Source organism: Lycorma delicatula, chromosome 11, assembly GCF_047948215.1.
Source record: "Lycorma delicatula isolate Av1 chromosome 11, ASM4794821v1, whole genome shotgun sequence".
NCBI lineage: Eukaryota > Metazoa > Arthropoda > Insecta > Hemiptera > Fulgoridae > Lycorma > Lycorma delicatula.
The window spans coordinates 63,252,316-63,274,899 of NC_134465.1; the positions used below are offsets into that span (position 1 = coordinate 63,252,316).

Sequence of the window (22,584 nt, forward strand, 5' to 3'; positions counted from 1 at the left end):
AACATTGTAGCAAGAATGGCTACTGAGCAACCTAAATGTATAATTTTATACATCATGCATCAACAGTACCACATATGTGGATGTATTTTTTCAGTTAAAACAACTATTGCAGGATTATCAGTACAGGAAAACAGAAAAAACATTTTATGACAGGAGGGCCAAATATGTAAATAATTGCTTAGCAGTGATATCCAAGATCAAGAAAATGAGCGACTTATTTTCAAACCAACTTAAAAAACTGTTCTTGAAATATGAACAGCCATATAAATAAGCAAGTAAACATGGTATAGAGAAGTATCTAACTTTCACTGCTCATTAATTTTTTACTCTACCCCATACAAGGTCTCTGTTCAGAAAATATCCAAACTTTGCTGGAAAATCATTTCCAGCATACAGACATGTAAAAATTAACAAGTCATTATTCTAAATTAATATGATTTAGAATATTAATTTATCACATTTGAAAAAAAAAAATCACAATTATTTTTTTTAACTAAAACCAAAAAGACATAATTTTTCCATTAGTAAAAATGCAACTATGAATAGCTAAGCATTTGGACAATATTAAATATTATAAGCAATCACAAGGTGGCAGTACAAGTCAGAAAAATTAATAGTGATATTTTTATTAACCAAAAACTAAAGTCAAATAAAGTAAAACAAGAAGATAAACATAAGTGGCCATGAACTAGTCAAATTAAGCACATACAGGAAATTCTAACAATTCTAATAAAGTTGAACAAAGCTAGTGAAAAAATTATATAAATCTTAAAAATTATTTTATGTAAATTAGATTCAGCCAAATTACACCAAAAAAAAAAAAATAAAACCTTTACAATTCCATTAATATCTGAACATAAATTTGTATTTGAATAATTAATTGTGATTTATTTATTTAAGGTACTACTGCCAGTTGATTTAAGAAGATGTACACAAACAAGTAGTACAAGATTAGGTAACAAGATGGCACCAGTAGTGATAACATTACCGGTTGGTATGGAAGGAGCAGTACCAAGACTATGGAATACTAGAAAAACATTGAATACACTAAAACGTTCAACTGATCCGGTAGTCGTGTACGTTGCAACAGCTGCATTAATGTCAATATTACCAGGGCATTTTGCTAGACAAATATTATCAAATATTAGTGAAGATAAGGTAATTTTATAACATTTCATCAATATTAATAGAATCATATAACCCACTTATAACTGAAAATGTTCATAAAAACTACAATCTCTTTTACTGTAAATTTTATGAAATGAATGAATAAAAATAACATAAAAACACGTTTAATAAAATGCTGTTTTTCCTTGGCTAGGAATGCTGCTCTTGGAATTTTGTACATTTGTTCAGAAATAGAGGAATTGTCACTATTTAAATTAGAAGAAAATTATTGTTACAGTATATACTCATTCTCCTGCAAGATACCCAGTCATGGAAGGAGTTAGATTTTTACTAATAAAATATTATTTAGCTGAGAAAGGCTTTTTAACTTTTTACTTCAATAAAATAAACAAGTAAAATTCTGAGTCTGTGGGTGTTTATTCATTTGAAATAATATTAAAATATTAAATTAATAGTACGAGTGTATGAAAATGAATATCAGTGGTTTAATTTGTTTTGAAAAAGGTATACAGAATTGATTTAAGGCTAGAATTGTATAACAAAAAGAACTGTTTTAACTCTGAATGAAATCAATTAATGATGTTTTTCCCAACCGCTGGATAGGTTGGCATGGACCCAATGACATAGCTTGTTTATGGGTGCCTCCAAGGTCACCCGATTGACTATGTGATTTTTCCTTTGGGGTTTTATAAAGGATCTTGTGTATATTCCTCCACTACCTACTGATCTACCTGATTTGAGGCACATGATTGAAAAACAAGTCGGTTCCATTACTCACAACATGCTAGTTAAATTATAGGATGAACCTCCTGTTTGTTGGATGTCACATGATGAAAAATGCTTACACTGAATACTTGCAGGGAAAAACTGTAAAAGTTACTCTTTCAATTTATTCATAATTTATACTGCAAGTCAAATTTAAGAGATATTAAGTATCTTTAAAACCCCAATATTCTTTTCGTACACCCTGCATTTTAATTTACAACCATCAGCTCCATCAGTGTTAGAAAGTATCAAATTGAAACTAATATAATTTTCAAACATTAATTTTTCACCTTTATTATACCATATCCATTTTACAACCTCATTAAATATGAGTTTATTAAAGAATAAAGGGTCCTGGGTTTGAAGTAAAGGGATATGAATAATACTTTAAAGATTGCCAATCGGTAGATTCTTACTACCCACCCATTTTCTTTATCCTTGATTCTTCTTTACTACTAATGTTTTGTGGGTGCTAATTTGACAGTGCTCAGTTATTCGTATTGAAGATGATGGGACCTAAAGAGCTAATGTATCCTCAGTATCTGGTAGGGGAGGGCTGCGTGTGGGCCAAGATGCGGGAAGTCTTGATTCTATTTGTTGGCTACATAACAGTGGTTAAAATGGCTATCAAATAAAGCTGACAATAATAAATTACAATTTAATAATTAATAATAATAACATATATATATATATATATATACATTTGATTTGCATCAGCTGCATGCATATTATATATATATATATATATTTTTTTTTTTAAGCAATTCTTTTAACCTTCTCCCATCACAATGATCTGTGCTTCATTAGCGCTCCATGAAAATATGTTGGTATCTGATTGCCTCCCTTCATAGTCTTATGCTACCCTCTTGTGAAAAAAATTTCAAAAAATTACAGTATATTAAAGAGATTTAACAGATTCTTACAAAAAAAAAACGTTACGATTGGATATTTTTTATGCCTGTAACAAAAAAAAAAATTGAAACAGTACAAAAATTACGATAATTTAATCGCAGATTTTTTTTTGGGCATAATTGGGCAAAATATGATGAAAAACCCATGTCATAAATCACAGATTAGTAACATATGTTAGTATAAGTGAAAGTAGATTCAGAAAAATACGTTTTATAAAAATCCCTATCACTGAAAAAGGTATTCACATTGACAAAAAACAATTTTTACTGTATAGTGTTATTCATTACGAATCGTTATGTGTTACATGTTTACCAATATCATTTGTCAGAAAAGATATTTATAGACCTCAAGTAAAAGTGACGTATTCATGACCACAAATTCCTTTTTTTGTGTGTGCCGTATATCATAATATTCAATCATATGTATATCATTATGTGTTTCAATACATCGATATATTGCTACTAAGATAAGCTAATTTTGTAAATAATAAATAAATCCGTAATCATCATAGCAATTATAATACACAAGTCACACACAAGCACATTTCTGAGAAAAAAATGGTCATATTCATTCTAGTCTAAATAAAACATTTTACATTGTATAAACGTCGTTCAAATTGTGTAATAAAACTGATTCCTTTGTGAATATAAAACAAAATAACTGATTTAGATGCAATATAAGATGATTTTGTAACAGCGTTTTAAAACTGACGCCGTACATAACCAGTTCCAAGACTAAATGATCTGAAAAGGTTAATAACCATACTCCTCTGTACCAACACAGATTAATTTATATTTAATAGATCAACCCTAAGTAAAGAACAATTGAAATAGGATGAATTATTTTATTTCATTACATAACAGAGCCGCTTTCACGAATTTGCTCATATTTACATTATATATATATAATGTATGTAGCTGATGCAAATCAAATTTGCGAAAGTGCTTCTGTTATGAAATGAAATGAAGTAAGTTATCATCCTATTTCAATTGTTCTGTACTTAGGGTTGATCTATTAAATATAAATTAATATAAATATAAATATATATAACATATATATAAATATATATGTATGTGTACAAAGAATTTAATAAATAATAACAATCTATGTATAATTTTAAGAAATCAAAGGTTGCTTTATATTTATGCTCAATTAAACTGTTCCGATTTTCCAAATATGTTGAAATTAAAAATTATATAATAGTATTTTTTTTTAAATAAAAGAGATGAACAAATAACATTAGCAATATATTTTCTTATAGTATTTATAATTAACAAATTTTTATTTATATATGTTAACATACATTTTCTGAAACTTCAGAATTACATCTTGTACATTTCAGTGTATGGAAGAGCACACAAATATATATAAATAGATTAATTTGATTTTGGAAAATTGAGAACACCATTTTACACTTCTCAATAGTAATTGAATTATGTATACATGAAATATGTAATCTAAAATCCAGGCTAACAAAATGTTAAGACCAAAAATCTTTGCTACAATAAGCAGAGAATCAGTTGATTCTAGTTTTGTCTTAATTTAGTTATATTGTGTAATTCATAAGAGCTGACATAATTTTCCTGATCATATAGTACAATATGATGAAGATCTCTTTAAAAATAAAATCTTTCTTTTCATATAATTCTTGAACAAATCTTCCATTAACATTACACGCTTTTAAATCACGAATGTTTGAAAATTTTGCAAAATCAACTAACTAAAAATTATACTGTATTTCTCATAACACTATTTGTTAAAAATATAACACACATATATACAAATATAAAAAATTTAATTAAATGAATATAACAAAGCAAAAATTTACAGTTTGTTTAACAACGGGATTACAAAATGAAGCAAATATTTTTAATGACTGCCCTCATTTAAAACATTAATATGTATATCATACAGTACTGAATTAAACTTTCAAATTTAATGTTATTAATATTTCACATTACTTACTTAAGGACAAGGACTAAGTATACTTATTGATACAACCGTTGCACAAAACCTGATTTATAAAGTAAATTTTCATTAATTATAAAAAAAATTCTATCAAAATGAAGTTTAACTTGTATACCAAAGTTAATATAAATACAGTGTACAAAAAAACCACTTGAACACATTCTGTAGATCTGGTTAATTTTAAAATCTTCTCTTTAAATAATCTTTTTTTTCCAAAGGAGTTTCCCATTCCAATACACAATTGAAATACAAAGTGAAAAATGAAAAAAGAAGAAAGAAACATATCAAGGTTATTTTAAAAAATGTACAAACAGTGACCCAATCCTTCTTCAATTTCATTTCCTAAGGTGTCCAATTAAAAACAGTGTGCACAATGAATCATTGTATAAAATGAAATAAGATTACTCTGAGTTATAACTCCTACTTCTGGTCTGGGAGTTAAAAGGGTTATTAATTAATAGTTTCTGAAATAATATTCATCAGCATTATAAATCTGTTAATACATTTTTTAAACATTAAAACAAAAAATTAATTTGATGATTTCTTATGAAACAGGCAAGTTTACAATTTAGTTCACAAATCGGGCCAACATCCAACATAATGATGGGCGGTTGTACGCTTAAAAGTGTTTATGCATTACTACCAGCACAATCACATTTAAATGTAGCAGTGTCAGTGTTCACTTACGGGGACCAACTATTTGTTACCGTGGCAACAGACCACGCTTTAGGACCAGCTGGTAATATTTTGTTACATCATTTACAAGCCCAGGTAAGTAGTGTAATAAAAAAGAAACACATAAAATATTTTAAATTAATTTTTTTAAATATTACACTTCTCCTCTATGAGTGTACCATGATAGATATACATGCTGAAAGCTTGACCAAGTATTTAATGCATGCTTATAATAAAATTAAATATTATAGTACTTACGTATTAACGCCACCGCAGCTACAGCTTTATTTAAAAACAAAGTAGTCAATCAGATTTTGGTGGAAAATGTGCCAATGTAGAGTTTAACATAGATTCAAAACAGTCTCTTTATTAATTTTAATAAATGGATATTTATATTTATTTATTTTATAAATATAATTTAACCAAACTTAACCTATGCTCGCTAACCTTAACTAATTAACAGGAGTGTTTTGATTATTTAAATAATAAATAATATTAATAATTACTGAATTTATTAAATAAATATTCAAAAAATTACGGTGTTAATTAGTCAAGGTTAGTGAGCGAAGCGAGCGTAGGTTAAGTTTGGTTAAATTATATTTATGAAATAAATAAATATAAATAACCATTTATTAAAATTAATAAAGAGACTGTTCATTTTCCACCGAAATCCAATTGACTACTTTGTTTTTAAATAAAGTTGTAGCTGCGGTGGCGTTAATTTGTAAGTACCAATATTACTTTAAGCATGGAGGATTATCAACGGCTAAATGAAAATAATGAAAACAAAAAGTAATAACAACACGCTAACTTTAATTTGGTACAAACTTCAAAAAGTTCTACTTTAAAAAATATCTAAAAAAAGTATTGTTTTTTTAATTATTAATGTTAATTTTTTATTTTCAAATGTTTTCATACTTCACCAAGTGAATTAAGAAAAGAAATGGAGAGAAATATGTAAAGAGACAACTAATAAGCATATGATAAGATTCTAGAATACAAGAATAAGTATTATGAGAGCTGTCCAGAAAGCAACTTGTTTTGAAATAAAAAAAACAACTAAATAAAAAAAAAAAATTTTATTATATACATTTCAAAGGGACAATCTTAAATTATTTTTCTACATATTCACCATTTAACACAAACACAACACACAAGCTTAACAATACAATACATATACAATACACAACAACAATATCATAACAATACACAAGCTTTTCAATTCCTTCTCTATAGAAATCTGCCGCCTTAGATTTTTGGCACCTATCTTGCACATAACTTGTGATAATCAAGCTTCCCTGATACAATTTCATGTAGTAAACATTGTGAAATTTGGGGGAAATGAAGCAAGAGTTCCGTAATTGTAATGTGGTAATTTTCACAAATTTAACTGATTATTTTCATAATCAGTTCATCAGTCACAAGGCTAGGGCGAACACTGTGATCCTCATTATCAACATTGGTGCAGTCATTTTTTAATTGAATGCACCACTGCCTCACTCCACTTTCACTCATTATTCCATCTTTGTACACCTCATAAAGTTGCCGATGAATTTCAATTGGTTTGAGGTTTTTTACCAGTAAAAACCTAATCGCTAAATGCATCTCACAGCTTGCAGGATTTTCTATTAAAGCGCACATTTCAATAATTCACAACAAAAAAGTAGAAAAAATCACAGTCCACACGCTATGACAGCTTGATGTATACAGAGTGTAGAAACTTTTTGACACCAAGATGGTGGCTCTATCCCCAACCATCTCAACACTAGGCATAAACGTAAGATACTTTCTGGACCGCCCTCATATTTTCTTTTTTACGTTATTTTATAAACTAATTTTAATAAATTTTCACAAAAAATACTTTGACTATAGGAATGACATTAGGCTATGTATCAATATTCTGTAACAATCCAATACTAAGCAATAATACCAATAGTAAAAAACAGCTTCAAATAAACAATGAATTTAAAAAAAAAATATTCTGCTTAATTTATCTAGGAAAAACTCACAAAAGGACTGCTAGAGGTCCTAACTGGAAACACACTTCCAGTTTAATGTTTCATAAAACATAGTTTGTAAATAGAAAATATTTAATGCATCACACATTGTGTTTTCCATATTTCAAAAATGCATAATCTTATTTTATTACTCTCAGAATGATATAACAGAAAAATTACAAAATAACATCAGGAAACGAGTTAGTTCATAAGTATACATTAGTCATAAAACTAATGCAGAATCAATTTATCTATCTTTAAGGCATGTCTTAGAAAAACTTATGTGGTTTTTTACTTTTTCTGATGTCTAACTGATAATGAATTTTCTGGTTTCACCTCTTAAAAACTAATAAAAATAAAATAATTATATAGTTAACTAACATAATACTGGTGCTGCCTGTGCTTCATATAGCATTATTAGTGAATATCGAAGGATTTTATACTTTATATACATGTACTTAGCAGGATAATGGAAAAATAAATTTACTGATTCACAAAGTTTGAAAATATAAAACTGCTAGTTAAAACAAAGGAATCACTTATACGAAACAATAAATTAAAATTCTACTAAAATTTAATACTAAAACATTAAAATAAAATCATTTAGTAACTGTTATATTTATTTATAATAAATTTTTCTTTTTAAAATTTTTAGATAGAACTTCTGTACAATCTATTAAAATACAGACGAGTGCCTGGAGAAATGAAATCAGATACAAACGTTTATAGATTCCCAGATGTTACAAGATCTCCTGTAAGAGAGGTAACTATAGAACTATAATTGTCTGAAGGTATACTAACAATGCGTATCATTGCACATACACACGTGCATGTGCACACACACATTCATGTAAATTCAACATTTCATTTAAAGCAAATAAATAAGATGTTATTCAGATAAATATAAAATTATACAGTTCAAATCAGTAATATGTAAATGTCTAATTCCATTGATAACAAAAAGAAATGCTCTAACATTATCCTGGAAGGATAAAAATAAACCACAGAGAATGTTTGCACAGAACAGCGCCAAAGAATACAAGATTAATAAATAATATAACAGAGACATGTTCATATTTTTATGATATATAAGAACAATATTGTGATAAGGATATTCGTGATGTGTGAAACATTTTAAAATTGTGAAAGATTCTGAAATGAATTACATTAAAATAATGGCACACCTACTTTTTTTTTACAGATTGACCGTTTGTAGATTTTGAGTATCTACACAATACTAAATGTCATTCTGTGTATGTTTGGGAATGTTATGTTGATCAACATTGTGCACCAATGATGATGGCTTTAAAGCTCTTTAAGGACATAAAACAGTACTCTCGATGAACCTCATTAGAAAGTATTACATTTAACCTGGTAATCAAGGTAGTATTGCATTAAAACTGCCATCCAGATCTGTGAAACTAATCTAATGGCATCACAAATTTTCAATGAGGTAGTTTGCACACTGTTTTAGTAATGAGGAAAACAGCCATCTTTTTATTAGATGTAATTGTCCCCAACTATATTAAGTTGTAATATTAGCCAGTTTACCAACTTGTCCAAGTATTTGTGATTATAGACATTTAATCAAAAATGCATGTGATCAGTGATCAAGGATTCTGCAAAATGAAATGCTGAGTTAAATGTTTGCACATGAGGTGGATCTGTGAGAGAGCAATTATACAGGCAAGAGAACTTGCCATCATAAAATTAAATTTTTGAGGTAATAAACAAAACAGCTGATCAAAAATATCAGAGGGTTACAAACTCACTGTTCTGAAAGTATGACTAGATAGAGTGGAAATGTTTCCACATAAGGGTGGGAGTCATGGCTGTGATAGGTACGCAAAAGGAGATTCACGCGTTCCAAAGGCAGCTCATTAATTCATATCATGTGGTGGTGACGGTGGACAGTGATAGAGGAAGTCTGGTGCTTGTTTCATCATACTTCCAGTATGGACAGGAAATTGATGAGCACCTCAAACACTGGGAGGATGTCATCCAAGAGTTCAGGAACCAGGAGATTGTGTTGGCTGGAGGTGTCAATGCTAAGTCGCTGTTATGGTACAGTGCAGAATGTGACTGGAGAGGTAGAGGTGAAAAGATTGAGGACCTGATTGCACAATATTGCTTACATGTGAGCAATCAGGAAGGAGAGCTTCCCACTTACCGTGGTAATGTCAACGATCAGAGACATTTTGAAGGCACAAACATTGATATTACCATGGTCAAATGATCAAATACAGCGGTCAATGACTGGACTATGATACATGAAGGAAGTAGCGACCATCGGATTATCATCTTCGATGTGGAAGTGGGTGTGATTCATGAGAGAGTGCGTCTTGGAAACAAGAATGGACAAGGGGAGATTTCTTTTGCGCAAAGCAGATTGGAGAAGGTTTGGACTCAGCCTCCGACACGAAATGGATAAATGGAAAGCGGTGCTTGTCGAGGAGATCTACGAGGAAGACCTAGCAGAAAAGTTCATGGAGGGACTTCTAAGAGCCACAGATAAGACTGTTGAAGGCTGCGGACAAGGAGAAGTTGGCATTCTAGTGGACTGCTGAGCTGCAAGACATGCAGCAGGTAGGAAAGAGAAAGAGACAATGCGCAACATGAAAGGGATCCCATGGAAGTGTAGAGAATACAGAAGAGCCAGGAATGAGTACTTCAACACAGTTAGAACAACGAAAAGGAATTCCTGGTCCTTCGTAATGGACCAGTGGGAATAGTCTATTGGCTGATAACTGGAAAATGAAAGAAAGAAGTTCTCTTAACTTCCATGGAGTTCAGCAATGAAATAATCACCAACAAGCACTTTGTCATGATGAAATGCTGGATGAACTGATGCCAGATAATAATGGGTGTGAATAGAAAGAATACCATTGAAGGATATGAAAGAACATTGAAGAATTCCAAATGGAAAGCCGCATCGAGCCAATCACAGAAGAAGAGGTTGGTTCTGCAGTGGCTGCACTGAAGAAAGAAAAGGCCTATGAGTTTGATGGCATAACAGCTGAGTTGGTGAGAGTAGCTTTTCCTCATTGTAGTAAGGAGATAGTAAGTCTCTTTAACAACTTGTTAAATGCAGGCAAATTTCCAAGATGCTGGAAGTTTGGTGTCATCAAAATCCTCTACAAGGAAAGGACTTGGTCTCACCAAAATCATATAGGCCCCTGATACTGTTACCGGTGATGGGCAAACTGTATAAAAAGGTTATGTTTAACAGAATGTATAGGAGACTGAACTTCTATCCGAGTACCAGTATGGCTTTCAATTAGAGAAAGATACAAAAGATGCAGTATCATCATTGTTGGAGGAAGCAAGACGGGCTGAGAATTGTTATGTGCTGTGTGTGTGTGTGTCTGTTCCTTGATATCTCAGGAGCTTTTGACAGGATGTGGTGGCCGTCAGTGCTACATTAATTCAGAAGATGGGGTGTGATTTGGGAAGAATACAACTTCCTGAGAAGCTTCTCAGGATACAAGTATGCCAAAACCCAGCGGCATTTGTGAATCATCTTAGATGAGAGAGGTGAGTACAAGGAGCACGTCACATAGGTAGGAGCTAAGGCATTAGATGCAATCAACAAGATAAGAGTGGTTAATTACAAGTAGGGTCTTGATTTCCAGACGCTGAGAATTTTATATAAAGCTTAGCTGAAGAGAACATGTTGTATGGTGCATCGGTCTGGACATACAGAATGGAGCTAATGCACTTTAGGAAACTTCTGCTGAGTTACAGAGGCTAATACTGTTATTGTAATAAGAGGGTTCTGAACAATATCGAGTGAAGCAGTATGTGTCGTGGCTGGGGTGAAGCCGATTGACATCACGACGAAAGAATGGAAAAAAATACGGGAGCTGAGGAAGTTGGGTATGTGTAAGGATGAAAAAACACTCAAGAGAAGGGAGTGTGCCATCTGCAAAGAAGGTTTTGATGAGTGGCAAGTGAGGTGAAATACTTCGATAAAAGATTGTTACATGTATGCGATTTTCTCAGATGTATAAGAGCACTGTAAACATAAGTGGCTGGTAGAAGACCATTATACAACGCAAGCACTGACCGGTCACAGGAATTTAAAAAGAAGTCTCAGCAGATTCAGACTGGTGTGGAGTCCGAACTGTGGTCATGACAGCATGGAAGAATCTACAGAACATGTACTCTTTGTATGCAAAGAATATGAGGAAGAAAGGCAGTAGTTCATGCAGCAATTGAGAAAGTTAGATCTAAGGTTTGATATTAAAGACATTTTCAGACAACAAGATCACTTACGGGAAGTTTTGCAAGTTTGTAAAAGCAGTGTTAATTATGAAAGAAAATGACAGAAGGTAAGGAAGATCGTCCAAGGGCATTGGGACGCAAAGGGGAAAATATCTGATTCAAAGGAACATCTCTGTTGCGTGGTCCCTGTATTATTAATTATTAGTTAATATTTTTGTAAGATAGAAGTAAGACAGTTAACAGACAATCAGTAAAAGAAGAATCAACAAGTAATTAACAAGAACAGAAGAAATAAAGATTACATTAAGTTACACAGATAGTAATAGTAGGTTACGTAATAAAGCAATACGCAGAGTAGATATAGAATATGCAGCATAGTAGTAGAAGATAGGACCTATAAAAAAAAATTGTAAACAGGATCGCTCAGCATATCAAGACGACACGAACAAGCAATGAAGAAAGAAGACATGAAGAAATATATAAGTCTCAAAGGAAGGCGAAATTAAATGCAATACCACGCATAAAAATACCCGAGGAGACCAGTAAAACAGCAGGTGGTATTAATATATCAGAGATGGTTTTAATGAAGGCTGAGGGGGACATCTTTGCCCAGTGCCAAGTGCAATATTATGCTAAAAAGGTATGAGGGCTTTAGAGGACTGTTGACAAAAGCCAATGGCTAGGAAACAGCAGAGGTGTACGACTGCCAGATAAGTCCATGGTGAGAACCTCTATACATCGTTAAAACTGTTCTGAAATTATCAGACTGTTTTGCCTCCACAGCTATTTGAGTCGTAATTACTGAATGACCCTCTTATTTATTAAATGGTAAAAAATAAAGCTTTTGCTCACAAAAACATTGAATTTTATCTTTCAGAGTAACAGTATGATATTATGGAATAAACTCAACAAAGTATTCTTATGTTACAATGTATTACTTTGTAATATTTTTCAAATCATAAAAAAATCATAGTAAAATTTATAGTTTAAAAAAAGTAGTAAATCTATAAAATAATCTGTAGTAATTTAATATTTGAGTAATATAAGTTTTTAAAATATTTATTAATTTTATCTAAACATGTTTTTTTAGATTGCGTACAGATTAAATCATGTTCAAGAAGAGGTCCAAAGACTAAGTCGTCATGATGCAAATGAATCAGAAAAACTTCAAAGATTAAAAGCTGAATTTTCTCATTTATTAAGAGAACTTAGAAAAAGAAAAGCGAGCAGTTCACCAGAACAGGTTAAATTTTTTTTTATGATTAGTCATTTCACAATATGATAAACTTTTCCAATACTTTTTCCTGTAATAAATGTTTAACGTTAATACATCTCCAGCATCTTTGATTATTTTCTTCACATATTCTAATATTTTGCTCACTTTATAGTATAGTATATATATATATATATATATATATACTACAATTTTTTACCTTCTAAATTTCCTTCAAACAACTAACCCTGCAAACTTAAATATATTGTCAACTAATATTCATTTTCTGACAACTCAACAAATAATGTAGATTTTATATCAACAATGACAAAAATGGAGTCTAGCAAGCAGTGAATGCAATCCGTAAAACTACTCTTAATCTGCAATTTGGCATCACTACATAGCTCAATATAAAAACATTTATGAAAACAGGACCATGTCCTTTAGGTAGCAGGAAACTATCATCACATTATCGATGTGGAACAGGAGCAAATATCAAATCCTATTTTAAACTTAAGAGAAGTGCATGAAGAGATCATGAAGTTCATGAAGCTTTATGGGAGGATACATATTCATCTCATGCATAGATGATTATATTCAGGTGGATTGCCCCCAGTTAACAAGAAGTTTGGAAATCCTTTAAAATGAAAGCAAACCTGGATCTCCAACTTATATTTTCAAATAAAAAATATCTTTGGCTAAGTATAAGATTGGATTCCAGGAGATGGATTGAAGACAATTTTGGTGAATATAGAGAAACAATTTTTAAATCGTAAGTTAGATGATCCAACATATGAATATGTGCAAAATATATGAAAAATCCTTCAAACTCCTCATAAACAAAATTTGATTAGATATGAGGTTGGTCCAAAAAACAATGAGACTGATTTTCACAGTGAAAATTAAAGCATGCAAACTGGCTGGCAATCCTGTAAGAATTCAAACAACCAGATGTGTTCTCTACTTTCCATATCAATCTCTAGTTGGCTGTTGCAGTCACTGAGTGCCAGTGATAGTCTATATAAAGTATGATGGATAATTACTATGGCAAAAACTAACAACATTACAAGATTCAGTTTTGAATCTGTTTAAAGAAATTAGCTTCCAAAATATACAAATTGTTGAAAGAAGCATTCACTGAAGTATATGTCACATGCAACTAGTTTCGTTACCATTTTTGGCAGGAGAAGAGAATGTAGAAGACATGGCAAGAGCAAGTCAACCGAGCATGTCGATTAACAACGTTATGGTGAACACAGTGAGCATCATCATTTGAGATCATTGTACTGATGTACAGCAGTTGGGAAGAATTGCTACATATCAAGAAATAGTGAACATAATATACTGAACAATCAGATCTATATGAAATGCATTGGGTGTTAATGCCTGACCAAATAGAATACTGCAAATATATCTGCAAAGAACTGTTGCACGTTTTTTGCAAATGGGTAACTGTTAACAAGTCTTGGAAGTTCCATTATGACCCTGATAAAAACAACAATTCTCGCGATGGACATCAACTTCTTCACCTTTCTCAGCTTTCTTCAAAAGTGAAAGCTGCACACACAGCAGGTAAAGTCATTATATTCATCTTTTTTAATCATGAAAGATTTATTTACTAACTTTAGGTACATACATGGAAGATCGTACATGCTCTCTAGTACACATCAATGTACTGAAAATAATGCTGACTTACTTCAGAAAAACACCCTGGTAAAGAATTAAAATAGTTTCTTACCCAGGAAACAGCCCACATTCAGCTCCATGTGATTTTAGGCTGTTCCCAGAAGTGAAGAATGACCTGAAAGGGCAAAAATTTGAAATGAATCTAGTCATAAAAAATGTGGAGGCAAAATTCAAAGTTTCAAAAGATGGCCTAGAATTCATGTTTGAAAAGTGGATCGAGCACTAGAACAAGTACGTTGCACTTAAGGGAAATTATTTTGAAAAGGAACATGTAAATGTAGATTCAGAATAAATTATTGCCATTATCTCCTTACTTTTTGGACCACCCTTGTAGAACCTGATTTTGACAGATGATGAAACTATATTTTTGGTAGTTCTATTACTGAATGGAAGTCACAAGGATTACTAAAGAGCAAGAAAAACTATCATTAAATCTCAAAGATGAAGATATTACTTTTGTGTTCATAAAAAGCATAATTATTCATAATTAATTTATCCCTGACAGATAAACTGTCAGTAGAAATTTTTATTCAAGTGTTTTAGAACACCTGTGGAGGAGGAATCACTATATCTGCCAAAGTACCTGACACCACAAGGCAACTGTATACTTCAAGAAAATTCATTTATCTATAAGCGGCATCTTGGAATTTCTTGTAGACTGACCTTCTTTATCACTTACTCATTTCTTTATCCTTGATCTCATCTTCTCAATTATCAGTTCCCTGGTGCAGGTCTGACCCTGACTCTGTTCTCTATGCTGAGGATGTTGGAATTTTACAAATTAGAGCATCCTTGGTATCTGATAGATCTTACACATTTAATTTAAGACAATATTGTACCATAGAAAAACACATTATATTTACATGTTTGATGCAAAAACAATTTAAATGACACAAAAAGACTTTTATTTCTTTCTTGACTGATCAGTTTTTCTGAACTGCTCTTTTTGTTTCATAGTGTTATAAAAAACTGAAATTAAAAATAACATAAAAAAATATTATAACTAACTAAAAGAAAAAATAAACATTAAACTTTTTTAATGATATACAAATAATTTAATTACAAGAACTTGTAAACAACAAATAAGAGGCATGTTTTTAAAGTACCATTTAGAAATTAAAAAAAACAATTACACTATTCTCAACAATTTTATTTTTACGTAAAACCGTGTACTTTAATCTACTTTTCTACATAATTGCCACCAATATTAAGGCACTTGTTAAATTGTGCAACCAACTTTTGAACACTGTCGTTATTGAAGTCTGCTGCCTGATTTAATAACCACTGCAACACGGTCGCTTTGACACCATCATCGTCAATAATTTCAGCGTTTGGTCACAATTTCATATACGATCTTCTTGAAACTTGAGGAAATGCTTCAGATAGCAAAGAAATCGTAAAGCGTCTGTTCTCTCACTTTTTTGTCAACTTTCTGCACCATATCTTCTGTAATGACAAAAGGTCATCATTCCATTCTTTTATCACGAAAAATCTGGCGGCCACCTTTAAAAGTTGTAACCTATTTTCATACCATCCCATCCCTCATAACGTTTTCTGCATACACTGATCAGACGATGAATTTCAGCCGCTTTCACGCCTTTAGCACTAAGAAAACGAATCGCACCACGTATTTCACAGTTGGCGGGATTCTCGATCAGTGCAGGCATTTTAAATACTTACAAACAAATGTAAACACAGTCAAATATTTTCGTAATGGTGTCTGTGGTTTGCCAACAGATGCAGGTACACAATGCGCATGGGTGGAATACCAACTACAGCGTAGCAGCGACGGAATTTCAAAACGGTACTTGCCTCTTATGTAGACAATAAAAAGGTTCATGAAATAAATATTTTTGTAAACTGAAACAATTATTAAGATAAGATTATCTTAAATTATAAGATAAGTCTATCTTATAAATTCCCTGATTTAAATAATTATAATATTAGAATTTAAAAAATATTACTGTTGTGATCAGCCTAGAATTATTATAGAATGTTTATTTATAACAACTGATTGAAAAGTTATTATTGAAATTTATTAATTCAAACTGAAATAAATAAGAAATGGTATTACTTTGGGTAATCCAGTGAAGATAATTTACGACAATGGTTTTATGATGTATAACTCAAATTCTATTAATGTAAACAGACATAATATGGTTACATAAATGTTTATCAATACTTGTAAAATCAATAAGTTCTGTAGACTTCCAATAACCTTCTTCTTCCATTTCTTATGTTATAATTTTAACTAATTTTATACACATACTTATATGTGTAAAAAATATTATTATTCTAATAAATAAATGATTTTACAGGATATAGATTTATGGGATCACCAATTTCGTTCACGTAGAAGATCAATGTCGTGTTCATTTACACGTAGATCAAGTGGAACATTATTAAGTATCTTATCAACGAATCGACCAGTAAGTTATATAGAAACTTCAAATACATCATTGACGATACTTAGCAGATCGCCATCGCCATCACCATCATTATCCAGAATGACATCGCCATCATCAACATCAACATCATCACCTTTATCACAAGGATATCACCAGAAACATCAACAACAGCAACAATATGGTCGAAGAAATACAACGAGTACCATTGATGGAATAACACATTTAAAACAACAATTGCCAAATGATATATATTATAGAAGAACATCAACGCCAATATTTGGCGGTAATGAAAGATTGACCAATATATCGGAATGTGAAATGTGTTATGATGAAACCATAAAACAATTATCGCATCAAAATCTATTTAAAATAAGATGCGGTCAACACAATGTTGTAAAAAGTTTTTCACAACCGTCAAGTGTTAATGAACCAATATATTATTGCAATAAAAATAACAATACTAACACAAATGTTGAAATTAGCTGTAATAATATTATAAATAAAAAATTAATATTAAATTATCGATCACAACCAATCGTTAAAACTTCAGACACATTATTAAGTACACACGATGACGGTGGAAATAATGAGTATCAAAAACAGTTTAATTTTAATTCGCAAAAATTAAATTTGCCTGAAAGTATACAACGAAAAATCATACAAAAACAAAACTGTAGTAGTAGTAGTAGTAGTAATAATTACAATCCTAACAATAAAACATTAGAAAACGGTACACAATCTAATAAATTCTATTTAATGAGAACAGATTCAGAAATAGATAATAGTAATAGACATAGTAACACTAAAACTATAAGTAGAGATTATATATATAAAAATTTTTATACACACCATAACAATACAAATATTGACAGTCATAACAGTGATGATGATTTATTACATACAATAACTGATGATAGATTAAAACAGAAAAGAAAATCAAAAGTTGGAGATAATAAAAGACAAATTGACAGTGGAAAAGGTAAAATTAATAATTGCAAAACTAATGAAAATAGCTGTACCAATGATGTCGGCTTATATGATGAAATATTAAATGTAATAAAAGATAATGAACCATTAACTTCTATATATAAGGATAAATCACAAACACAAACATCTAGTAATCTCCCTGAAAATAACCCATCAAAAATTACTAATTCAAACAATCATAACAATAGTTTTGAAAAAAAAGAAATAATAAGTACACAAACAATTGATTTAAATGGTAGACATGATTTTACAAATGATACAAGTAAAACTAATCATCTAATGACAACATCACCTACAATATTAGAACATTATGTACATCCATGTTGTAGTAAAGATATTTATAATTCTAGTGATGAAATTAGTAAACAACAATTACCATATAGTTATACAAGTAGTAACAGGGAAGATGGACAAAGTACATATATATTACCACCAGTATTATCATTAGATGAACAACAAAATTCAGTAAAACATGATGTGTTGAAACAATCGTATCATCAATTTCAACATAAACAACCAAAACATGAAGGATATGATGCTGCAATAGAAAGTTTATCAAATTTTGCAAATAAAGTACATATATTAAGTAATATTGATAGCAATAATTGTACTGAATCAAAAAATAATACAAAAAGAACAGATGATAAGAACAGTACAGGAATAAATAATGATAAAACATGTAATGAAGAATCGCTGAATACTTTTAATGAAGCAAATGAAAGTGTGATATTAAAAAATAGTAAACCATTTATATGTCAAATGAAATGCAGCAACTGTCACTGCAATAATAAAGCAAAACAAGAATTACAAAAAACCATACATAATGATAAAAAAGATGGTTGTAATCATACACTAATCCGACCAACAACTACACCAACGCAACAAGTACAAATGATTAAAATGAAATCATACGAACAAAATTACAAACAACCGATTACAAACTACTTTGCAAATCAATGTAGCGGTAATACTGAAAAATTATATGCAATAAAAAATTACAATAATGAAAATTTAAATCATCCAGAAATTTGTACAAATTCATCATCATCAAAATCATCAGGACACGATATATTATATCATACACAACCTTATCAAAGTACGATAAATTCACCACCTTCATCATCACAATCATTAACATCCTCTACATCATCAGTACTGCCAACCACGTTACATAAAATACATTACAAAAATTCACCAGAAAAATTAAAAACAACAATGATCAATACGACAAACACAAATGTAAAAGAACAGCCAGTTACCACAGAAAATAATTTACAGTATGATAAACAATCTACATCTTCAACATCATCATCATCATTGTTGTGTCACTGTCAATATCAACAACCATCATTGACACCAATAATGACGGCAACAAAAATTGATACAAAAACAATAAAACAAAATAAATGTAACTGTGATAATACTAAAATTAAATTAATAGAATGTAAGAATTACCAACACTGTCATCATCAATCGTCGGTGCAAATGAAATCGCAATCAGAGTCTTTCTATGCTAATGGCTTTAGTTATTCTAATAATAGTAATTCTAGTAATAGATCCACGCCTAATTCTAGTCTAAGTAATTATGATAAAGTAACATTTATTTGATATATCATATTTTCTGCAATAATTTTAATATAATTAATGTTTATAAAAATAGATATAGTGGTTTTTCAGTGAATAGTAAAAATATAATGTTAAGTTTTCGATTAATTGTAAAATACAGTAAAATATTAATACCGTGTTATTTTGATAACCTTAATTTTTTTTCACTTGCACATTTTTCATTTAGTTTTTTTATGTACTTTCACAGAGAACTTATAATTCTTCAGAATGGATTTTAAAAAATAATTAAAAAAACTTTAAAATGACAAAGACACTGTATATGTTTACCATTTCAGTCAATAAGGTCAAATTTTACTCTGTAATTACTTTTTTAATAAAAAATCATAGATCTTAATGAAAGTACTTACTAAAGCTAAGTTAAGTTACTAATTAGGGAGAGTATTATTGTACGATTACACATGAAACATTAATTTCAATGAATTAAATTGATAAAAAAATAAAAATTAAAAATATAGTGTTCCATAACTCTCTGCCCATTTACAAAATCACATTAACACACATGCTATTATAGTTGGACATATAATTTGCAATATTTAATATCACACTCACCATATTTCTATAATGGCTAAACTTCTATTTAGACCTTTTGTAGCTTGGATGATAATCTAGGTAATATTAAAATTTCTGTCCATGTGTCAGCTAATATCTCCATAAAATTGTAGTACATTAATAATTAAGGTCTATAATAATAATATATGTAATTAGGAAACTTGCATACTACTCTTTTATCTAACTCAAGAAGAAATCTGGTAAATTAAGATAGATAATTATAGTAGCCATGGATTTAGACTATCGGTCCAAACTGTAGGCCTAGGACTCTTATCCCACGAATGGCAAGAGCTCCATTCTACTGAAAAAATCAATTTATAATACTTTATAAATTTATTTTACGTTTACACTTACTTAAAGCATGGTAAAGCCCTCTTACAGTTCAGGAATTAATCTTCTCCTGAGACTAGTATTAATGTTATCCACAACCATGGAAAATCTTAATCTGTTTTGCATCTTGTCAGTTGTTACAACTGACTTTACAAAACATTAACTTAATGATTAGTATATACAATTTATACTTACATGTAATGCTATTTAATAGATTCGGAGAAAATTTAACTCATAATTTAACTGAACTGAGATAATGATGAGATGATTCTACAACTGAATTGCATTATTGGGTTTAATTTGAACCAAAAATTTAATAATCAACCAGACAAGTATGATGTTAAATTATCACTGTACAAGAACCTTGCTACAGTTAATTTTAATTAGCTAAGAGCACCTAATTTTCTGGTCTATTTGAGATTGATAATTGATTCAATAATGAAAGAACTAATTAAAAACAGAATGGAAAGAAATTATAAAGGAATGAATTTCCATTAAAACTTATAGTAATCCTTCCTGTTGGACAAAAGTAGTAAGCTTACACTGCTCTATAACAAAATAGCTGTTATGACAATAGACTACTACTGTTTCATGCTTACTATTTTCAAACTAACGATGGAGGTTCTATTTGCCTAATTTTAGGCAGAATAATTTTTTCTTTCAAAACCTTTTGATTGTCCTGTTTAAATTATGTACCACAACAGTGTTGTTAAAATACACATTTGCGAGGTAAAATATATAAAATATATTTTTATTTTTTTTATCGCACAGAAATAATTTTTTTTTTTTAAATAGCTGGTGTCATTTTGAAACTTAGCAATCAAAATTTTTAAAAATCTTAATTGACAGATAAATGTTTGTTCTTAGGATTAACTTTTTTTTTGTCTGCAGTGTTTTTTTTTTTTTTTTCGACTGGTTTGATGCAGCTCTCCAAGATTCCCTATCTAGTGCTAGTCGTTTCATTTCAGTATACCCCCTACCACCTACATCCCTAACAATTTGTTTTACATATTCCAAACGTGGCCTGCCTACACAATTTTTTCCTTCTACCTGTCCTTCCAATATTAAAGCGACTATTCCAGGATGCCTTAGTATGTGGCCTATAAGTCTGTCTCTTCTTTTAACTATATTTTTCAAAATGCTTCTTTCTTCATCTATTTCCCGCTTAGGATTAACATATTCCTTATAATCTTATTAACTAATTTATGAAAGAATGAATTATAACAAGAAAAAATGGAATAGTTTTCAATCATAATTTGCCAAAATTCTTAGATTGCTATTATTTTATAAATAAATAAATATATATATATATATATATGTATACTGCTAAATATATTTTTTTAAATTAACATAAAAAAAAGCTGGCAAAGTTTTGCATGACATTCTCGGCTATTATAAATAAAGCTTAAAAGAATTAGAGCAAAAAAAAAAAAAAAATTATTTTTTAGATATAGGAATAAATTTTAAGAACAATTTTTCTAAAAAAAAATATTCAAATAATGGTTAAGATTAACAAATCTGTTCAAAGTAAAGTCTTCCCAAAATCTAACACCACCCCTCAATAAGTGCTAAAAGAATAAAAAGAAAACTTCAAAAAACTTTTCTGCATGTTATGTTTGCAATCTATAATTTAAAAAACCCGTACACATTTCTTGGTAGCTCTAAATATGAAGTATAAAGTTTCAAAAAAAAAATTTAAATATATTTAAACCAAAGGGAAATAGAGCAAAATAACAACAAAAAAAATATATATATATTTCACTTTTAAGAAGAGGTTGATTTTAGAAGACAAATTTTTTTTGATTGCTTATTGCTTTTAGGTAACAAATTTGCTTTAATAATTTTCTCCAAAATGCTTCTGAAAAAAATCAAAATTAGTTTCTCTGCAATATACCCCTTCCTTAACAAATTAAAAAAAATAATATGATCAATACTTCATGTATAAAAACTTTCAGCCAAATTTGAAGAAAAAAGTTTAGGTCAATCCTGAGATGCAAGGCAAAAAGCAGTGTGACACACATAAATTTTTTTTGGTCTAGATGAACTAGTTGGATCCTAAATAATAAAGATTTGCAAAAAAAATCAGATACCCAATTTTTTTACAGATCAACACACT

General features: G+C 30.0%; 1 protein-coding gene and 1 long non-coding RNA gene across 2 annotated transcripts in view; one reads left to right on the forward strand and one right to left on the reverse strand.

Annotated features, from left to right (window-relative positions):
• Positions 1-19,581, forward strand: part of LOC142332412 (uncharacterized) — a 48,158-nt gene extending 28,577 nt beyond the window's left edge. The window contains exons 6-10 of the mRNA XM_075378853.1: positions 901-1,158; positions 5,329-5,544; positions 8,101-8,208; positions 12,760-12,912; positions 16,887-19,581. Of these exons, the coding sequence (XP_075234968.1) occupies positions 901-1,158; positions 5,329-5,544; positions 8,101-8,208; positions 12,760-12,912; positions 16,887-19,571 (3,420 nt within the window). The 3' untranslated portion in view covers positions 19,572-19,581. The remainder of the gene's footprint in view (positions 1-900; positions 1,159-5,328; positions 5,545-8,100; positions 8,209-12,759; positions 12,913-16,886) is intronic.
• LOC142332413 (uncharacterized) overlaps positions 1-22,584 on the reverse strand; it is a 65,168-nt gene that overhangs the window by 13,715 nt on the left and 28,869 nt on the right. The gene's annotated exons all lie outside the window — the stretch shown is intronic.